A 21791-nucleotide genomic window follows, 5' to 3' on the forward strand; every position below is an offset into this window, starting at 1 on the left:
AAAAAATTGAGAATCTATCAGGTGGAGTCTATATCCATCTTTTAAAAAAACATAAAACAAAGAAAAGTATTAGTAAAAATGAAACATGTTTTTTCTAAATTTTGAAGTTTTGTATACAGTGTCACCATCACAACAGTATATTCATTTCTCAAACATAACTAACAGCAAACACAAATTCTTTGGTTTGAACCAGCTGAGGATTAAACCCACATGAACTTACTCACTTATACTTCCTGTCACATATGTCACTGTAGCTGATTTCAAACTGAGTTATTTCCCTTGAAACTTTGATTTTAGCAAAAATGTAATTTAATCTTTAAAATGAATTCAGGTATTTAAACAAAAGTAAAGATTTGAAGAAAAGTTCATTTTATTTAATGTTTAAAGAAAATATAGCTAAGTTTAACGTTTCATAACTTTTATTTTAAAGTTCTTAAAAACGTTTAAAACCTTCCTTACATATTTCTATATTTTAGTTCACATAACTTATTTTGACAATTGTATGTTGCCTGTTCCAAGTCAGGAACTTTTGTATATTTGTAAAATCATCAAGTTAATTACTTGATTACAATTAATAAAGCATTCATACCAAAACAGCACCCATGAACACTAGCCCTCATGCAAATTGATACTGCAAAGGTGATGTATACATGCATATCTGGTAATTTCAAATCTATGAATATAAATGAACGATTGCTATTTTACAAATTTTTCCCTTAATCTTACTGACTGATAATTTCCTTTCTCAGCACAGGTTTTTTTTTGCTAGAAACTAAGGGCGCATGTGCCTGTTTTCAATGAAAGTAACAATGTTGTGATAGGTAAAATGGTGATAAACAGATTATCATTGTTCAAATCAACTTGATTGCTTGTTTCTCACTTTCACCGTATCGGCTGAAGCTAGAAAATCAATCTTGTTGAGATAACCAACGATAATTATAGATTATAGTTGATCATCTCAACTATGGAAGGGAATATCTGCCATAATTATACAATTCTTAATTTTTGTGAAATGCAATTTCTTAATAAGAAACATGTAATTTTTTTAATTTGTAAAATGTAGTTACTTTGCTTGAGTCACGTTTTGTGAGATCGCGTCTGTGTAATTGTTACCGCTGCCAGCCAATGAGAAGTTCGGTTTCTAAAGAAAAAATACAAGTTACAAATCAACATGTTACAAATCAAGAAGTTTGACAAGTCTAGAAGTTTTACAAATCTAGAATAAACTAGTTTCACAATATTCAACACGAGGTCGCTGTGGAGCCATGTCAACTCGTACCTTCGCAAACTCGTACCCAATATTTACCAACTCGTATTTCTACCAACTCATACCCAATATTTTACGATTTATATCCATTAAAGTTGTTATATTCTTTTCTATAATATAAAAGCATACACATAAAATTAAGTGCAACTGGATTGATTGGTAATCTGATGCAATAAGTGTTCAAATCAGAAATGTCTAAAGTTAACCATTTCAAGTGTCAATCAGCTCTATATTCCGGACTCGGTATAAGACGAATCGAGAGTAAACAAAGCGTACTAGCGCTTCGTCAACAAATTTACACACGACCCTAAAAGGGTCTAAGTCTAGTGATACTCCAAAAATCACAAGACAGTGACAGGGCGTTTACCGAACGCAAATGCTCCACCAACTTAATTCTTGCAGATATCGAATGGTGCGGCAAGTGGACTTTCTTTTATGTTTGTGGGCTGACCAACAAAAATGCTGTCTCCGGATTTCATTGACATCTTGCTTGGACATCATATCTGAATATTTGATGAAACGATGTTAACTAACATAGATACTTTAAACCTACTAGACGATTATATCTATTTTAGTTTATTTAATTCTTGTTCGGACTTTGTCGCTTCAAAAATATATGGGTTGTCAGTTTCCCTATCGAAGGTCGGTGGTTTTCTCAGAGCCCTCCAGCTTCCTCTACCAGTAAAAACTGGCCGCCAAGAAATAGCCCAAAAGCGGCACTTAAAAGTGGCGTTAAAACACCAACACTCAATCAATCGATTTCTAAGTAACGAAAGACTTTCATATATCAACTAAATAGAAAAATCTCCTTGAACTCATGTTCAACGCTAAGATCAGTGAAAAAAGCTTCATAGGATATTTTATACAGTTATTTAGATACTATAACAGATACAAACCATGATTAAAATTTTAAAAAATCATATATTTCGCCCTTATTTTCAACCAATCTTAGTTTTCACAAAGTCAATAAGTAAAACTCAGTGGATTGTGGTGTTCAAAGTGCAGTACTGATTCTTGAATCTATATCTATTTTTCATTAAAACAACCAAATTCTTATCTATTTTTGTATGTTCGAGCCTTTTGTCCACTAATCAGGTGCCAATCAAGCAAATTTTTTAAAGGGGGTTCCAACACTTTCAAGTCAAATAGAAAGGGTTGTTCCAACCATATGTTCCCATACAAAAGTATTAGTAGTCAAACAAAAAAGGGGGATCAACCCCCAGAACATCCCACCCTTTCCCGGCCGCCACTGACTAATGATCACTGATTAGATTATATTATATTATTTTTTAATATTATAGAAAAGAATATAACAACTTTAATGGATATAAATTGAAAAATATTGGGTTTGAGTTGGTAGAAATACGAGTTGGGAACGAGTTTGCAAAGGTACGAGTTATCATGGCTCCACAGCCACCTCGTGTGGAATATTGTGAAACTATTTTATTCTAGATTTGTAAACTTCTAGACTCGTCAAACTTCTTGATTTGTAACTTGTATTTTTTTCTTTAGAAACGGAACTTCTCATTGGCTGGCAGCGGTAACAATTACACAGACACATCTCACAAAACGTGACTCAAACAAAGTAACTACATTTCACAAATTAAGAAATGTAGAAATTCATGTAACGAATAAAGAAAATATGTTAACAAATTAAGAAATTGTGTTTACACATGAAGAAATTACATTTCATAAATCAAGAAATGTAGAAAGTCATGTAACGGATGGAAAAAATACATGTTACAAATTAAGAAATTACATTTTACAAATTAAGAAATTGCATGTTACGAATTAAGAAATTGCATTTCACAAATTAAGAATTGTATAATTTTGGTGGATATTCCCTTCCATACTCAACGAGATTGATTTTCTCGCTTGAGCCGGGACGGCGAAAGCGAGAAATGCATTCGAGTTGAGATGACCAATGATAATCTGTTTATCGCTATTTTACCTATGATGAGGTTGTCAATTTCATGTCAATTTCGTTAGCAACGCCACATGTCTGCTTAGTTTCTAGCGATAATTTTCCATCTCAAGGGAGTAGCATGATATGAAAAATTATCACAAAAAAAGATCAAAGGAAAAATGCACAAAATAGCGATAATTTATAGGTATCACATTATTAAAGTGCATTTCAACAGCTTAAATAATTTATCATGTTAATTGGTTCATTATTCCCATTTATATTTATAGATATAATATTTAACAATTAATTTTCTTGAATTTGATATTTATGCATATTTTTGCCTTTTCAGATATTTGTACAGTTTATTAATGAAGAATCAGACAATAACAGAAAACAACAGGAGTTTATTAGTAGAGACACTCAGATCAATATCAGAAATACTCATTTGGGGAGATCAAAATGACAGTAGTGTGTTTGAGTAAGTATTAGTATAATATATATTATAACACCAGGTAATTAACATATTAAAATTTGTACTTAGTAGGTTTTAAATTTTCAGATTCTGTGGTACAGTAGAATCTACCTAATCTGATATCAATGGATATTGGCTAAACAAACATGTCGGCAATTGTAATATTAATTAATTAATTCAAAACAACAGTTCCTGTCCTATATATATTTAAATGTTAATTTTATAGTTTGATCAAATATGGGATAAAAGAATATATTGGAAAATAAGATAAGAATATTCTTACGTTGAATATATATTTATCGTCTAATTGAATATAACAGGCATGACAGGTAATGGCATATTTTTTTGCTGACATTTTGGGTATCCAATTTACCAGAGTTTACTGAATATTCTAATATGACGTGCTTCATTCGCTTTATGAATAAATCCATGTTCTAAATCCAATAAAATTAGTTTGCACATGCATATATTGACTACTGCAGAATTATGAATTTTATCAAATTAGCATGCATTTAATATATTTCATTAACTAAAAACACTTCCAAACTCTTAAATGATGCACACGTTGTTCTTAATTCATTTATTATGACTGTAACGTGCTGCAATTCGAAATTGACATATTTGACCTAGATACGACAACCGTTCATGCTCGCTGTTCAAAACTCCTCCCTCTGAAAAATCACATTGCCAGTCGTTTGCTTGTATACAAAAAAATGAGGAAGGTTCATGGAAGAGCCTACACAAATGTTCTACCCTTATACACATCAGACATAGAAATAACATTAATTGTCCTAATCAGAATCGAAATAATTGATGCAAGCTTTACTTTATTGTAGTTTTAACATGGGTAGGCATTATATTCGTGTTATTTTAGCCCACACTATTGCTTGGGCAAAAATAATGCCTACCCATGTTAAAACTACAATAAAGTATAGCAATTATTTTTTTCTTTTTCAAATAAAATGTCTGTGTCTGCAAATTGTAGCCATCATGACTAGGTACTCACCATGCTAAATTATTGGTAAAATATTGATTTTACCACAAGGTGAATTTGTCACCTTAGTACATGACTATTTTCATGATTTTATGTTCAGTTGTAAACGAAAATGTTTTGCAAGAAATAGGTAGTTGAAATCAGTTTTATGGCATATGTTAAACACTTCAATAAAAACATTAAATTTTAAATGTTCTTAGCTTACTTCATGTCCATCATGTACAGAGAAAAATATTATATAGATCGTTTTTATGTCAAAATTTTATATTGATGTTAAATCAGCTTAGAGAGATCACTATACATATTACAACTATCATTACAATATTTTGGTCATTTAAGTTCTTTGGAAAAATGTGTTGTGCTTGATATTATAACTTTTTTACTTACCAAGAATTTTGAAAGAAGATATAAATATATGACATGTACAATACATATATTACCTTTCAAGGCCGTAGCTACCCTTGAGGCAAGTGAGGCAATTGCTTCACTAAAATTTAGACACTGATTTTTTTTTTTTATACATATATATAAATATAATAGTCATTTGATGTTCTGTCTCAACCTTAATTTCTATAACTTGTCATCATTAGTTTTAAACTATTCTTCCTGGATATAACTCAGCATCTCAACGGGTGATGTTTCTCGATTACATTAACCTTGTAAAGATAATCATCATGGATCTTTAGTTAAAAACAAGCTCTTGCAGAAAAAGGAAAAGCGACACTGAAGGTAAAGAAGGAATAATTCTAGTAAACAATTTTTTTAACAGAGTCTGAGTATTGCATATAACTTCATTAGAACAATCAAAAAACGATAAGTAGACTGACAAATAAAGTACTGGTCTTCGGAAGGGGGCAGTCCTGTCTGCGTATTCATTTCTCCGTTTCACCAACTTTTGACAAATCAAGTACTGGGCATCGCAAGGGGGCAGTCCTGTCTGCGTATTCATTTCACGAACTTTAATCTTTCTCTTTACAGATAAATGAAATATAAATAATATGAAACATGAATGTATGGATTTGTTTTTATCCATGTTTCTTTAACCTTAAAAATTGAAAGAATATCCAATATTCCAAGTTGATATTACTAGTATTGAGGAATGGTAGAACCTTTAACACAGGATTTTGTCTTTACTTATTCGGGACTACGGAATTTCGTTTCTTTATATTCAGGGTTTCGGAATCGAACACCCCCAAACCCTAACCCCTAAATTTATAGATTCTGGAACTGAAATAACTGTTTCCAGAAATAATTTGAAATTACGGAACTACATGTACAAACGTCAAAAACTCCATTCCAATTCCCCCTGTACCCATATATACTTACTCTATAGATAGAATCATATACATGTATCTTATCTCATTCTATCCCTAGTTTGTCTACTCTTTGTCAGCATAAAAGCGAGTTTAATATTTTGTAACTGCGACTGTATGATGGTGCTTACAGGAAAGCTTGTTTCCCTTTTGCAAACAAAACTGTTACTACCGATGCTGCTACCGAATTGCTGATGGAGAATGAATTGGAAGAAGACATTGATCATTGTGTTGATGATGATGTGCTACCTTTAGAAACACAGAATCGATGTTTGTTCTATGTTCTGGCAGAAGACTCAAATCAGTGATATTTGGATGATTATCTTACATATAAATTTAAATAAAGTTGTTAAAAATTTGGTGTTAGTAAAAGTCTTAAAAAATGAAAAATTTATATAAAAAGTGTCCAAATTCAAAACATTATCAAACTCTCTAAAAATGCCTAGAATACAGGATTTTACACCATTCATTTCATACCCTCCCAAAAAAAATTTCTCCTCTCTTCGCTCGGCTCAATTATTTTGCCTCACTAAAATAAGATGCCTAGCTACGGCCTTGCCTTTACATATTGCTTTCAATTGCATTGCTATATTTTTACAATGTACATGTATTATTTCCTTTTTTAGCTTTTTTCTTGAGAAGAATATGCTTTCATTTTTCCTGAAGTATTTACAACAAAGAGCTGGAAGATATATTTGTGTACAGTTACTACAGACACTCAACATTTTATTTGAAAACATCAAGAATGAGACATCTTTGTGTATGTACCATTCCCTAACACTCTCACTAAATATAGAATACAATATACCTTCTGGCATCATAACACTTATATTTGTATATTTACTGACTTCCATCAATATAAGGGCCTCATTGGCCGAGTGGTAAAAGTGGACCAATTACTGTGTTACTGAGGTTGTGACATTGAATTCATCAATTGCAATCTTAATTGACTAGGAATATAAAACAGAAGATGTGGTATGATTGCCAATAAGACAACTCTCCACAAGAGACCACATGACACAGAATTAACAACTATAAGTCACTGTACAGCCTTCAACAATGAGCAAAGCCCATACCACATAGTCAGACATAAAAGGCCCTGAAATGATAATGTAAAACAATTCAAATGAGAAAACTAACGGCCTAATTTATGAACAAACAAAAAAAGAACGAAAAAAACAAATATGTATCACATAAACATACGACAACCACTGAATTACAGGCTCCTGACTTGGGACAGGTACAAACATACAGAATGTGGCCAGTTAAACATGTTAGCAGGATCCCAACCCTCCCCTAACCTGGGACAGTGGTGTAACAGTACAACACAAGAACAAACTATTAAAATCAGTTGGAAAATGCTTAACTCCTCAGATGGATACAAATACAAATATGTCAGTTTTCCTTCCAAAATTCAGTGGTTATCTCCTGGCACATCAGCTTCCGCCACCAACAAAAAACTGACTGCCAGGAAATAGCACAACAGTTTTGAAAGTGGCAATAAACACCAATCAATCTTAAATACATAAGTCCTTGCGTGCATGGATTCACTTCTTGGGGCCTTTTCGATTTTCTAAATTTAACTATTTCAGAGTTTTTTGGGGTTTTGCTAGATGTAAATAATCTAACAAATGTAAAAGAAAAAAAATAAACTACATGGTTCTTTTGTGGACATTTCAACACATGAACAAAACTAGATGGATCTTATTTGATAGAACCTCTTTATAGAGAATGTTCATGATCATCTATGACATCATAAAAGTGATTATTTAATAAGTAATATCTTATTTATCTTTTTTTCCAGATTACTTATTGTCCAACAATCACATCAACTCTATTATTGTTCACAAGTTTGATTTCTCAGATGAAGAGGTATGTATTTCTTTTATATTTAATCTAGCATTGTCCTAACTAGGTCATTAATCTGAACTTACTGATTTCAGTCTCTTATTGAAACTACTTAACATGCTTTAAACACTTATTTTTCCTCAAATAAAGTACTGGCAATCCTGTATATAAAATATAATAATATAAAAATAAGTAGATGTGGTATAATCGCTGACCAAATAATATAAAACATGTTTAAGCAAATACTGATCACTATATGGCCTTCGGTTAAAGTTCTGCCACCCCCAGAAACTAATATTCTTACATTTACTTTGGATTCCAAAGTTTGGAACAGTTGTATTTGTTTGACTGATTGAACACAAAATCCTTACAGTAAGAAATACATATGTATATAAATTTAATTTTGGATGTAACACATCTTCTGATTGGCTGATAGTGTCTATCAGCTCATAAACATAATTGTGTCATTAGACCTTGACGTCAATGGAATTTGGAATTAAATTATAAGGAATGACTGTAAAATTTACTGCCTACTTTGATACAACTGAATCTGCATGGTATATTTAAGGAATGACTGTAATATTTTTTTCTGTCTATGAAGAAATGACATAAAAATGTGGTGCACACTGAAAATGCATTAAGATAGCAACATAATATTTTAAAGTGTGCAACACATTTGTTAAGTTACATTGTATTTAGAATAGGCAGATAAAAATATTACAGTCATTCCTTAAATATACCATGCAGATTCAGTTGTATCAAAGTAGGCTGCAAATGTTTTAAGATTCAGATTCAAACATATTCATCTTTGGTAAATGTGCAAATTTTATACAAAAAATCTAGAAGTTATAAATCAACGTATTAGTAAAAAGGAAATCTGTCACATTTAATAGCCTCATTGAAATCTATTGATGAAAGTTAATTACTCATAATTACTGAATTGGCAAAAAACATTAAAGCACATAACACTAAGACTAATGTGACAACATCTGCAGAAATGGAAATAGTTAAGTATTTATAAAAACAAGCTTAAATATCATAAAACTTAGTCATTATATATCATATTATTTCATAATGCAATGCATCAACTTGAAGTTACAGTTTAATAACTGTTTCCTGATGCATCCAGAAATGCATTAAGATGGCAACATTTGACCTTCAATGATAAACAAAGAGCTCATACCTCATGATAAGTTCTAAAAGGCCCTTAAATTACTCATGCTTAGATAACAAAGACTTACACATCGACATAGACCTACAATTAAAAAATAAAACATTGAATAAAACACAATGACAATCTTGTACAAGGTCCCTGACTTGGTACATTTCATAGGACAGAGTGAAGGGCAGTGAAACTAAATTTGGTTTACTCAACCCTCTCCTTAAAAATTACCATCAGTGTTATAGTAATAGGTATAGTTAAAATCCACAATGTAGCCCTAAAAGTAAAAAGAAAGTGGATTTCAAACAATGAAAAAAGCGTTATTATAAGAACAAAATTAATCAAAACATGCCCTCAGTTACTGCATCTCAGCTACAATATTATGATATTAGTGTAAATTAGGAAATCAATTATCCCTCATGGTTATGGCCTGTTTTGATTTCTTCAATAATATTTTAAACACTCACACCTTTCACATGAAAAATATTCTTTTTTTTTTAATTTTATTGTAGTAATAAACCATTATACATGTATAATATTTTTTTGTCAAGTTTTATTACATTCTTAAGCATATAAAAAGTGTTAAAATGTCTGATCGGCTCATGACACTGGTTTGTGCAAAAGACTAGATAAATGATTCACATAATTTTTAATTTAATGCAATCAGAGAATTGGAGTTGCTTGATATAAACTTTCGTTAATTAATTTATTTTAAATAGTAATAATAAACTCGCCAGTATTACTTTCAATATTATATTGAGATTAGACTACTCTAGTTGATATTGAGCAATATCAAATTCTCAGTGTTATGAGACCTATAATTAATGAAAAAATAAAGTCTAAAACTTTTATAAAATAAATAGATATGAAACAAATTTTTGTCTTATAAACCATGAAGAAATGATTAAAAAGAGGATACCTTTTATTACAATCAATTACATTTCAGGGACATGTTTTTTATTGTCATATAAAAATATGTCACTGTTATTGGTATGATATCAGACTGAGTTATTTCCCTTGAAAATCTCGTTTCGTAAAAATATTAAATTATCTTGATAGATAACTTCAGATATTTTAACAAAAGTTTGAATCACATGAATGTATAATAATATGTTATGATTGAAGAAAATATATCTGATTTTAATGTTTTATAATGTTTTTTTTGTAAACCCTTGAAAATCTTTAAACCTTTTCTAACATTTCTCTTATTTTACGTCTATCAAATTAACTGTCAATTTTGTATTAGGCTATGTGCCTGTACCAAGTCAGGAATTAAATCATATTTGGGTTTAATCAAGTGATACACTTGATATATTTATACAAATGTTAGTAATGGACAAGTAGAAAGGGAAGGTGTGATGCTGCACTTGTTACTACTATATTTTACTCACTGTTAGACTTCACATTTAAATAGTAAGTGTTAGGTTGTGACCAAACTGCAACTGTTTTACTATATGACTTTTTCCTGTCGTAATATGATAAGTATATGCTGAATATATATTCTTTTTGCTTGTCGAAATATGATAAGTATATGCTGAATATATATTCTTTTTGCTTGTTGAAACATGATTTATAAGTATATGCTGAACATATATTCTTTTCGTCCTAAATAAAGTTGAACTCTCCACATTTTATGAATCTTTTAACTTGGTCTTATTCTGAGTAAATAAACTTCTTTCTTGTAAAATTGGTCTTAGTATTTTTTTTGAAGAATGCGAGAAATGAAAGTCGTAGATATTTGTTCAGTTAACATGTTTACACATTTTATTGTATTGTTTATTTGCAGGTCATGGCATATTACATTTCATTTCTGAAGACACTTTCCCTGAAGCTTAATAAACACACAATACATTTCTTTTACAATGAGGTATGTTTTAATAACAGCTGATTCATTCAATTTGAAGGTCAAATTATTTGTACTAGTAGTGATTTGAATAATTTTTGTATGTCATCATATACAAAGATACAGTGAAGAAGGTTAAGTCATTTATGACAACTAAACAAATATTTGGATTTCTGTTTAATATATTGGTGTTTTTCACTTCTTGAACATAATATAACCAATAAAGTCTTTGATTTTAATATTTATTTTAAAAAAAATAATAATCGCGGTTTATGTTTGGTAGCTGCAATTTGATTTTCCAGTATTTTCTCATTATTATCTGAAAACTGCTTAGTTTTTCTGAAATTTCAGTTTTTACATTTTTCTATTGACATTTTCTTTCCGTTGTTCTTCAAGAAAACTAAAAATCATAGATAGTCAAAAATATTAATTTCATTGCAAGTCTGTTGATGCAGTTGAAGTTTAATATGAAATGCCAAGTATAACATCTTTTTCACTCAATAATTATGATAAATTCTAAACACATCTAACTTAAAATATTTCATCAGGAGATAGTATCCTGATTGTTGATTCTCTGATTTTATCCTTTTCTATAGTGAATTATGTTTTAGAAATATTTTATATATTTATAAATTTCAGCACACAAATGATTTTGCTCTTTATACTGAAGCCATCAAGTTCTTCAACCATTCAGAATCAATGGTTAGAATAGCTGTGAGGACCATTACACTTAATGTTTTCAAAGGTACACTTAACTGCTAGCTGCTTAATATGGAAAAGAAATTTTAAAAAAGGAAAGAAAAAAAAAAGATTTCAACCGCTGTATGAATTTTTGAAACTTACACACAGTTACATATAGGTACATTATGTAGGCATGTCGTTGTTTGGTGTGGTTCATAAGTGTTTCACGTTTCTCGTTTTTTATATAGATTAGACCGTTTGTTTTCCTATTTGAATGGTTTTACATTGGTTATTTTTCAGTCCTTTTATAGTGGGAGCCAAGGCTTTGTGTTGAAGGCTGTATTTTGACTTATAATTGATTACTTTTACAAATTGTGACTTGGATGAAGAGTTGTCTCATTGGCACTCATCTTCTTATAGCTATGTACTCAGTGTTATTATTAATTTATCAATGTTAAGTCCCATATACTCACACTACGTTAAATTCACCTTATCCACCCCCTTTGTCTGTCTGTCCATCAAATATAATATTTTAACAATTTTTTCAGACACTACTCAACAGAATATGTTTAGTCAAAAGAGTAAGTGATCAATATTTGAGCACTTTACAAATCTGCTCAATATAAACTACTTCCTGTTTCCCAATACATTGAAATATGTTGACTGACTCTAAAAAATGTCATCCCACATTTATTCAATCCATGTGAACAGAATAACTTCTTTGATAGTTGGTCTGCAGCTTGCCAATAATGCTTTGTGAGGTGTTAGGGCTATTAGGATCTGTCAGACACCTACTTTCTGTTTTCTTATACTTTAAAAATACGACTGGGGGTATGCTTTGCAGGACAATGCATGTATTCTTGTGGTCTGTATCAGATATAAGGATTAAAATGCTTGCATGGAATGTAATTTGTGGGTATAACCCAAACCATGTCATATAAAGTTTATGAATGTTGAGCTGTATGACCCAAGTTGACATTCACTGCTTATTTCTTTTATTTGTTCTATTTGTATCTGCTCTAAAGCTACGATATCCACTGTACCTTTATGTCATGTATGTGGTTAATTAAGAAATAAAAGTATAAACCAGACAATATAATTTTCTGCCTCTGCTAGGAAGATTGAATTAGGAATTTAGGAGTAAAATCAAACTCACTGGTATGCTCAGATTCAGACAAGATGACTATTCTTTTATCATGTTTATAGCACTGTTACTTTTTACCAACATATCTGTCTAAGCCATATTTTAATTGAAAATCAACTTGATCTCATACTAGATTTGGTGGACAAAACTGACTGCATCTGGCTGTTAATATTAATCTATCTATTGAACTATTCATACATTTAGTTGAACACATTTTAATATAAAAATAAGGAGCTTCGAGATAGTAAAAGACATCTCTCCACCAAATTTCAAATGAAGTGGATGAAAGCAATAATAGGTAACCGGATAGCTTTCAACAATTAGAAAAACCCATACTGCTTAAGAACAGCTATAAACTTCTTTTTATTTATCAACTTGAACATGTGTGAATTATTTTCCACTGAATGTTTAGCAACTAACAATAATTTTATTTATTTATGGTTATATTGAGATGCTACAAAACAGTAAAGTGCAGGGATTTGTTATTTTAAGATATTATTGTCTTTTCAGTTGAAGATAAGGCAATGTTGAGGTATATACGAGACAGAACTGCAGCTCCATATTTCTCTAATCTTGTCTGGTTTATTGGAAATCACATCCTTAATGTTGACCTCTGTGTCAGACATGATGCTGAGTAAGTAATTGTATGTCTCTTTCATGTAGATTTGTGTGAAAAGTTATGATTTGCCATTTGTTTACCCACACTGCTAAAAGAAATCAATATATATTTTTTTTAATACTATACAACTTGTTTAAAGAAAACTAACAAATAATGTAGGGATGAGTTCTACATTTTCTTTCAATTACCAGAACAAATAACTGGACATATTAATCACAATTTAGAGTTTGTTTTTTTTACTTTTTATACGACCGCAAAAATTTTAATTTTTCGTCGTATATTGCTATCACGTTGGCGTCGTCGTCGTCCGAATACTTTTAGTTTTCGCACTCTAACTTTAGTAAAAGTGAATAGAAATCTATGAAATTTTAACACAAGGTTTATGACCACAAAAGGAAGGTTGGGATTGATTTTGGGAGTTTTGGTCCCAATATTTTAGGAATTAGGGGCCAAAAAGGGCCCAAATAAGCATTTTCTTGGTTTTCGCACTGTTACTTTAGTTCAAGTAAATTGAAATCTATGAAATTTTGACACAAGGTTTATGAACACAAAAGGAAGGTTGGGATTGATTTTGGGAGTTTTGGTCCCAACAGTTTAGGAATTAGGGGCCAAAAAGGGGCCCAAATAAGCATTATTCTTGGTTTTCGGACCATAACTTTAGTATTAGTAAATAGAAATCTATGAAATTCAAACACAAGGTTTATGACCATAAAAGGAAGGTTGGGTTTGATTTTGGGAGGTTTGGTCCCAACAGTTTAGGAATAAGGGGCCCAAAGGGTCCAAATTGAACTTTGTTTGATTTCATCAAAAATTGAATAATTGGGGTTCTTTGATATGCCGAATCTAACTGTGTATGTAGATTCTTAATTTTTGGTCCCGCTTTCAAATTGGTCTACATTAAGGTTCAAAGGGTCCAAAATTAAACGTAGTTTGATTTTAACAAAAATGGAATCCTTGGGGTTCTTTGATATGCTGAATCTAAAAATGTACTTAGATTTTTGATTATTGGCCCAGTTTTCAAGTTGGTCCAAATCGGGGTCCAAAATTAAACTTTGTTTGATTTCATCAAAAATTGAATAATTGGGGTTCTTTGATATGCCAAATCTAACTGTGTATGTAGATTCTTAATTTTTGGTCCCGTTTTCAAATTGGTCTACATTAAAGTCCAAAGGGTCCAAAATTAAACTAAGTTTGATTTTAACAAAAATTGAATTCTTGGGCTTTTTTGATATGCTGAATCTAAACACATACTTAGATTTTTGATTATGGGCCCAGTTTTCAAGTTGGTTCAAATCAGGATCCAAAATTATTATATTAAGTATTGTGCAATAGCAAGAAATTTTCAATTGCACAGTATTCAGCAATAGCAAGAAATCTTCAATTGCACAGTATTGTGCAATAGCAAGAAATTTTCAATTGCACAGTATTGCGCAATAGCAAGAAATCTTCAATTGCACAGTATTGTGCAATAGCAAATATTTTCAATTGCACAGTATTGCGCAATAGCAAGAAATATCTAATTGCACAATATTGTGCAATAGCAAGAAATTTTCAATTGGAGTTATCTTTCTTTGTCCAGAATAGTAGTTGAATCAACTTAAATCATTGTTTTATACAATATACAATGTATATTCACTTTTACTACCAACTGATAAATTAAAACAATCTTTACCATTCAGTGATAACAAGCACTTTATTTTACATTTTAATATTTTATGATGTATTTAAATGAGTAGCTATTGTTGCAAACTCCATTAAGAATTTGAATTGAGATCAGTTTTGGAAAAAGGGAAAGGGGGATGTGAAAAAAAAAGGGGGGGGTTAAATTTTTCTCATTTCAGATTTTACAAATAAAAAGAAAATTTCTTCAAACATTTTTTTGAGAGGATTCATATTCAACAGCATAGTGAATTGCTCAAAGGCAAAAAAAATATTTTAAGTTCATTAGACCACATTCATTCTGTGTCAGAAACCTATGCTGTGTCAACTATTTAATCACAATCCAAATTTAGAGCTGAATCCAGCTTAAATGTTGTGTCCATACTTGCCCCAACTGTTCAGGGTTCAACCTCTGCGGTCGTATATAGCTTCGCCCTGCGGAGCATCTGGTTTTAAACTGTCCTTTATATCCATCCTTAATTTACTAAAATAGTTCCTAAAACTTTATTTTGGTAAATATGTAACACATGGATTTTTCCTTACTTTTAAAACTACATCAAGCAAATTGCCCAAAATGGGCTAGAAAGGTCTAAACACTAAAAAAAGTATCCCCTTAAGTATGTTGGTTTACAGTATTTATCTCTCCATACAATATTTTTTGGGACTGCCCTTGTCATTTATTCAAGTTTAATCGTCTGTTAAGAAAAGCTAACACAAAAAAATGAAGATGCAGGTCTTTAATTATTATCTAAAAAATATTTTAATATGAAAAATAGATGATTTCCATATCGTTAAAATCAGGGCTGTTCCAGAAACAAATGTACGGGGGTCAGAAGGCACTTTTTATTTAACCCTGCCATGAATTTAATTTTAATTGATTATTTCCAATTATTGTTCAGGCTATCTTTCTTGAAACATCAGTTTCATTACTCATCAAAATTTAAAAGAAAAGCCTTCATACCGGACATACAATCAATTCTAGAAGAGCCCTCCACAACATAAAAAATCCTGATAATTTTTATCCATTCCTTTAAATATGCATTCTTTAGCTACAAAAGAAGATACGATAGGTATGTAACACACATTTTAGACACAATGTTGGGCTCAAGCCAGACACATTTAGAAAACATGGCCAATTTTTGTTTTGTTTTGTATTAGTATTTATTTTAGAATTTAAGTTAACCTCATGTTAAATGAATGCATAAGATAGGAAATGAACTGTGCTATTGAAAGACATCTTCAGAAAAATTCTAGGATGTTGCTAAGCATTTATCTGTTATCCGAAGTATAATTTTGAGAAAAATGTCTATGTACTTGAAATGAAACATACATCTAAGTTTTATATGGTTTATTTTAAACAGACATAATTTCCTTTTAGAAGAAAGTTATGAAAAAAAATTAGAAAAATTAAAATTAGAAAAAAAAATTGAACTTACTTTAAAGTTGAAATCTTTCAAAGTTACATGATATTATCATGTTACAATACTGCCTTAGTCAATTTCCTAGTATTTGTGTCGGGTATAGTTTGGTATGAAATGTTAATCAGATTATATACTTTTTGTTTCAAACGTTTTTATTTATACATAGCTATGTTACGATGTTTGTAGTTGGCAAATCTATTTGGAGGTTTATATCAAAACCCAAACCTTACATATGTTAACTAATTTACTTGCAAGTGACCAATGTGGTTAATTCTAGTTTAACTTTAATAAGAGATGTTTAAGAAATTGATAAGAACTGTGAATTCATTATCATTTGTAGGTTTCTTTGTTTTCATGATATACATAAACCACGAAATTGAAAATCATAGGTTCAACCAAATACAAGTTTCCTATAGTCTTTTATGCAGAATTTAAAAAAAACTCCAAAATCAACTATATACTTGTATACAAAGTTTAATGAATCACTGAAAATTATTACCCCTGGAAATAAATGATTCCACAGTATTGAATATTTAAATGAAATTGATTAGGTAGAAATCAGATTAATCTTAAAAGACATTAGTCACATAACATTGAGCAAGCTTTTCACCTGTGCAATGTTAATTTAGTTTTTTAAGATTTTTTTTATGGTTGTAAAAAAATGCTAGATACAATTCAGCTTCAACTAACCAGTTGCAAGAAAATTGGTTAACACATTTACAGCTTTTGTTGTGAACAAGATACTATGCATAAATTGTATATTGCATTAAATTTATATCTGTAAATGATGAAGTTTTGAGATTTAAAAACCAAATTGGATTAACAACTTATTTGGAAATATCAAACATTTTACAGAAAATATTCACTATATGTGCTCCTTCTGTTTGCAAACCTTTTTGAGAGTTCATTCTTATAAGACAACATACACGTGTACATGGGATTGAATCTATCTACTCTACATATTCACACAAAACAGCTTATTACTCTAATTTATTAATGTTATTCACTGGTCATTATCTGAATTCAGTTATAGGTGTCTGTAAAAAAGATATGATTGTCACAGAGACAATGTATTTTAATTGGATACTATAATGAAAGTGATTATATATATCACACCAATTTGACTATATCAGTTATAATACTTGGAGTATCAGACTATTAAGATATAAATGACTGTAATCTTCCTATTTAGATATCCAAATTGAATGAAAGGTCCATCTGACTATTATGTAATCGTTCCTTTATTCATGAAATTATATTTAATAATTATTTTCCAATATATTTCTTTATTTTTATAGTCACCAAAGTAGAGACAGGCTGGCAGATTTAGTAGCAGAACATTTAGACCATCTCCACTACTTAAATGACATACTATGTATCAACATCGATACTCTTAACGAAGTACTAACAGACCAGTTCTTAAACAGACTACTTATACCACTCTATGTCTATTGTTTGACCATGAGGAAGAAACATAACGGAAGACAGGTAATTACAGACATTGTGTAATGTTTTGGATGTAACACGTCTTCTGATTGGATGGGAGAATTTTGTTTATCAGCTCGTATATTTAATTTTGTCATGTGACCATGATGTCATCAACATTTTTATCATGATTTATCCTTAAAAATGGAATTTAGAATTGAGTTACAAGGAATATTTTTTTCTGCCTATTTGAAAGAACATAAAAAAATGTGGTGCACACTGTTAAATAACCTGCTTCGTGCTTAATTCAGTGTGCACCACATTTTTTATGTTATACACCAAAGAGACAACAATCAGGCAACAGAAAAAAAGTCTTAAGAGGTCAGTAAACAGGTTTTTACAAGTACGATTTATGTATCTTACATGCTTAAATTAAGGAAAATCATAGATCACATTGATCCAGTGCTGATTTGTGTTGATGTTATTTAATATGATCTCTCAAATCAAGGAAATTTAGACACATACAAGAAGGTTTCATTTAGATTTATTGTCAGTTCTTATCCCTGGCCTACACTCAGTCATTTTCATTCCTCCATCCAAGAATAGTAACAGATTCACCAAAGACATTTATGATTGAGTCCAGATTACAATCATGGAATATAAAAAGAAAAGTGATTCTCATGATCAAAACCTTCAAATTTTTAATTTGGTCAACTAGTTTACAGTCACATTATGATCATAAAATGAATAATACTTAAGAAGAAAATTGACTTTAAAATAACAAAAAATACAATGAAGAGCATGGAGTTATCTCCCATTTACAGAATCTTCACAAATTTTGACATCACATTTGAAAAATAAAATGATAATATGAAGGTAAAATAATCTAAATGTGCGGATGTAATGAATTCCTGAGAAACCTTAACTGCAAGTAATACAACTGAAAAATTTGAAGAGAGATGTCAATAATTATCATAATTTTAATAATTTTATCTTTTTGTTGTATTTTTCAGGGAGATAAGAAACATATAAGTTCTGTAGTGGCACTGTACTTATTATCTCAGGTTTGTAACACTTAGAGATTATCACTGGTCATCCATCTCAAAGAGATTGATTTTCAAGCTTGAGCTGGTAGGAGTTCAGATGACTAATGATAATCTGTTTATCGTTATTTTACCAAATACAACTTTGACAATAGTCACATGCACCCTTAGTTTCTAGCGAAAATATTTCATATCACGCTACTGTGCTGAGAAAGGCAAATATCAGTCAGTAAAATCAAAGGAAAATTTCATAAAATAGTGATAATAGTCAATCTCGAACAATAACTATTAAAGATTATTATATATGTTTTCATGTCTACACATACCAGGCAAGTTTAGTGGAATTTATTTCAAAGTTATATATCAACAATGACTTTAATTGATTAGGGGGGAGTTCATTGCAACCCCAATGTTGTAAATATTTTATTCATATTTCCTGGATTAATGGAAAAAGTATTTTCATGGAGATATGAGTTTGTGGTTTGTAAAAGTGGGCATCAAAGCATATAGAAATTTGTCCTGTGATGAAAATTTAAATTGGTGATTTACTATCATGACCATAACACACAAAATCTACGAAAATTGGTATTCTACGTACAAAAAAAGAATCAATAGTTATTACAAAATTCGAAATTGGAAAAAGTTTGTTTTATTTCAATCAGTATTTCCATGAGGTTTACATTGAATAAACTTTAAGAAATATGGTATAGCAAACAAGATATGAATGGATCTTTGTTATTTTTTCCAGGTTTTTTTAATAATCAGTTATGCACCACTTGTACGCCAGCTGGCAGAAATTATATTCCAAGGGGACATTAGTATTCAACAACAAGAGGCCTCAAGTGATTCACCACAAACTGTAAGTTATAATTCTTTAAGGCTGTTCCAGATAATAATGTGTCCCCCCCCCCAAGAACACCCCATTTTTCACCTCCACCACCCTGAGAAATGGGGGGTTGGGTAGGGGGGTATACATAGTATTTTCTGGAACAGACCTTCCATAATGCACTAGTATTAAAAAAGTACCAAGTTTTAAATAACATTAAGAGTGCTTTCTGTGGTGAAAATTTAGTTGCAGTTTATCAATACTGCACCTTTCATTAAAAAAAATCTTATTTTGTCTTGATTTTGGAAATCTTAATCTGTCCCTATGTTTTTCTTTCTCTTGTTTTTTTCTTTGTAATTTTTTTCTAGCATATGTGAAATGCAAAAAGATCCCCACCTCAATTGAAAAACATCTATTTTGACAGTTTTCAGATTATACAGGGGGCATTTTAGACAAATATTAACTTTTGATAGCAAAATCAACTTGGAAAATGAAGAAGTGTTTATACACTCAAGCAATCACATGGCCACACATAACTAAAACTACACCACTGTACTAGATAAGTACCTTATTTGAATTAAACTTTTAATGCCCCTGCCACTGCGGAAGGGAATTTGGTTTTACCCTTGTCCGTTAGTCCGTCCATCTGTACGTTCCATAATTGGTTTCTGTTTTCTAACTTCAGTTTGTCTCCATCAAATGTTATGAAACTTATACACTATGCTTATTCTCACAAAACACAGATTAAGGTTGAATTTGGATAGGTCACTTACACTATTCTAGAGTTATGCCCTATACAAATGGAAAAATTGCTGAATATTTTCTCTTCTTTTTCAGAGAGTGAGAGAATTTGTAGCACCAGATGAATCTTTAGAGGCCACATTAGACAGCAACAGAGGTCAACATCCATTCCGTCAAGGTGAATTAGAGGAACCTGTCACGACAGGCAACTCAACATTTTATATGAGAACTCATTCAATGACAGAACATACTGAAATGCATGGTACTTAATATTACATGCTTGTGCTATCGTTGATGCATTTTCAGATACAGTTTAAAACCTATAAATATTGTCTTGAATATGAAATTATTTTTGCGAAAAAAAAAGTGGGAATACATATTGTCACGAACATGTGAAAATTATATCTACCTTTTCTAAATAATCAAGAAAATTATAATATTGCAAAAAAAATCTCTTTGAAGTCTGCTAGAAAGGCTAAATGCATAATAAAGTGTTAATGATGAAGTTTGGTTTACAGTACCAGATCTTTTGTAAATTGTACAAAATATTTGTACAAAATATCAGTATTTTGCAAACCTTTCAACATTATTGGATAAAACAAGCACACTATATATATTTATTTATAGAATGTTTTTGAGGATGCACCAATCTGAATGCTTTTATTTTACTTTGTGTATATTGTTATAATGTACTGTAAATTCAGAAATCGTTGCATGGTTTTTATATGCCCGTCTTTTAGACGGGACGTATTATGGTATACCGTTGTCCGTCCGTCTGTCCGTCCGTCCATCCATCGTCCACACTTCGGACAATAACTCAAAAACACTTTCACCAATTTCCATGAAAGTTAAGTGAATTGTTTATATCTATTGACGTAAGCTCCCTTTCATTTTTTTTAATTTCAGATTTTAAGTTTTGGATTTATGGGGCTTTATTCATAAAAAAGGGGGGATTTTCAACACTGGGACAATAACTCAAAAAGGCTTTCACCAATGTCCATGAAACTTTGGTGAATTGTTTATATCTATTGATGTAAGCTCCCTTTCAATTTTTATAAATTTCAGATTTTAAGTTTTGGATTTATGGGGCTTTATTCATAAAAAAAAGGGGATTTTCAACACTTCGGACAATAACTCAAAAAGGCTTTCACCAATGTCCATGAAACTTTGATGAATTGTTTATATCTATTGATGTAAGCTCCCTTTCAATTTTTATAAATTTCAGATTTTAAGTTTTGGATTTATAGGGCTTTATTCATAAAAAAAGGGGGATTTTCAACACTTCGGACAATAACTCAAAAAGGCTTTCACCAATGTCCATGAAACTTTGATGAATTGTTTATATCTATTGATGTAAGCTCCCTTTCAATTTTTATACGACCGCAAAATTTGAAAAATTTTTCGTCGTATATTGCTATCACGTTGGC

The 21791-nt window shown here is 30.6% G+C and overlaps 1 protein-coding gene across 2 annotated transcripts in view; it reads left to right on the forward strand.

The window, feature by feature from the left end:
• Positions 1-21791, forward strand: part of LOC143045113 (protein CLEC16A-like) — a 140391-nt gene that overhangs the window by 4816 nt on the left and 113784 nt on the right. The window contains exons 2-11 of one of the 2 annotated variants that reach the window (XM_076217433.1): positions 3523-3651; positions 6579-6712; positions 7757-7824; positions 10749-10829; positions 11445-11550; positions 13141-13264; positions 17628-17817; positions 18768-18818; positions 19546-19656; positions 20461-20626. In XM_076217433.1, coding sequence (XP_076073548.1) covers positions 3523-3651; positions 6579-6712; positions 7757-7824; positions 10749-10829; positions 11445-11550; positions 13141-13264; positions 17628-17817; positions 18768-18818; positions 19546-19656; positions 20461-20626 — 1160 coding nt within the window. The remainder of the gene's footprint in view (positions 1-3522; positions 3652-6578; positions 6713-7756; positions 7825-10748; positions 10830-11444; positions 11551-13140; positions 13265-17627; positions 17818-18767; positions 18819-19545; positions 19657-20460; positions 20627-21791) is intronic. The other variant, XM_076217434.1, reaches the window with a different exon arrangement.

Source organism: Mytilus galloprovincialis, chromosome 9 (genome assembly GCF_965363235.1).
Source record: "Mytilus galloprovincialis chromosome 9, xbMytGall1.hap1.1, whole genome shotgun sequence".
Taxonomy (NCBI): Eukaryota; Metazoa; Mollusca; class Bivalvia; order Mytilida; family Mytilidae; genus Mytilus; species Mytilus galloprovincialis.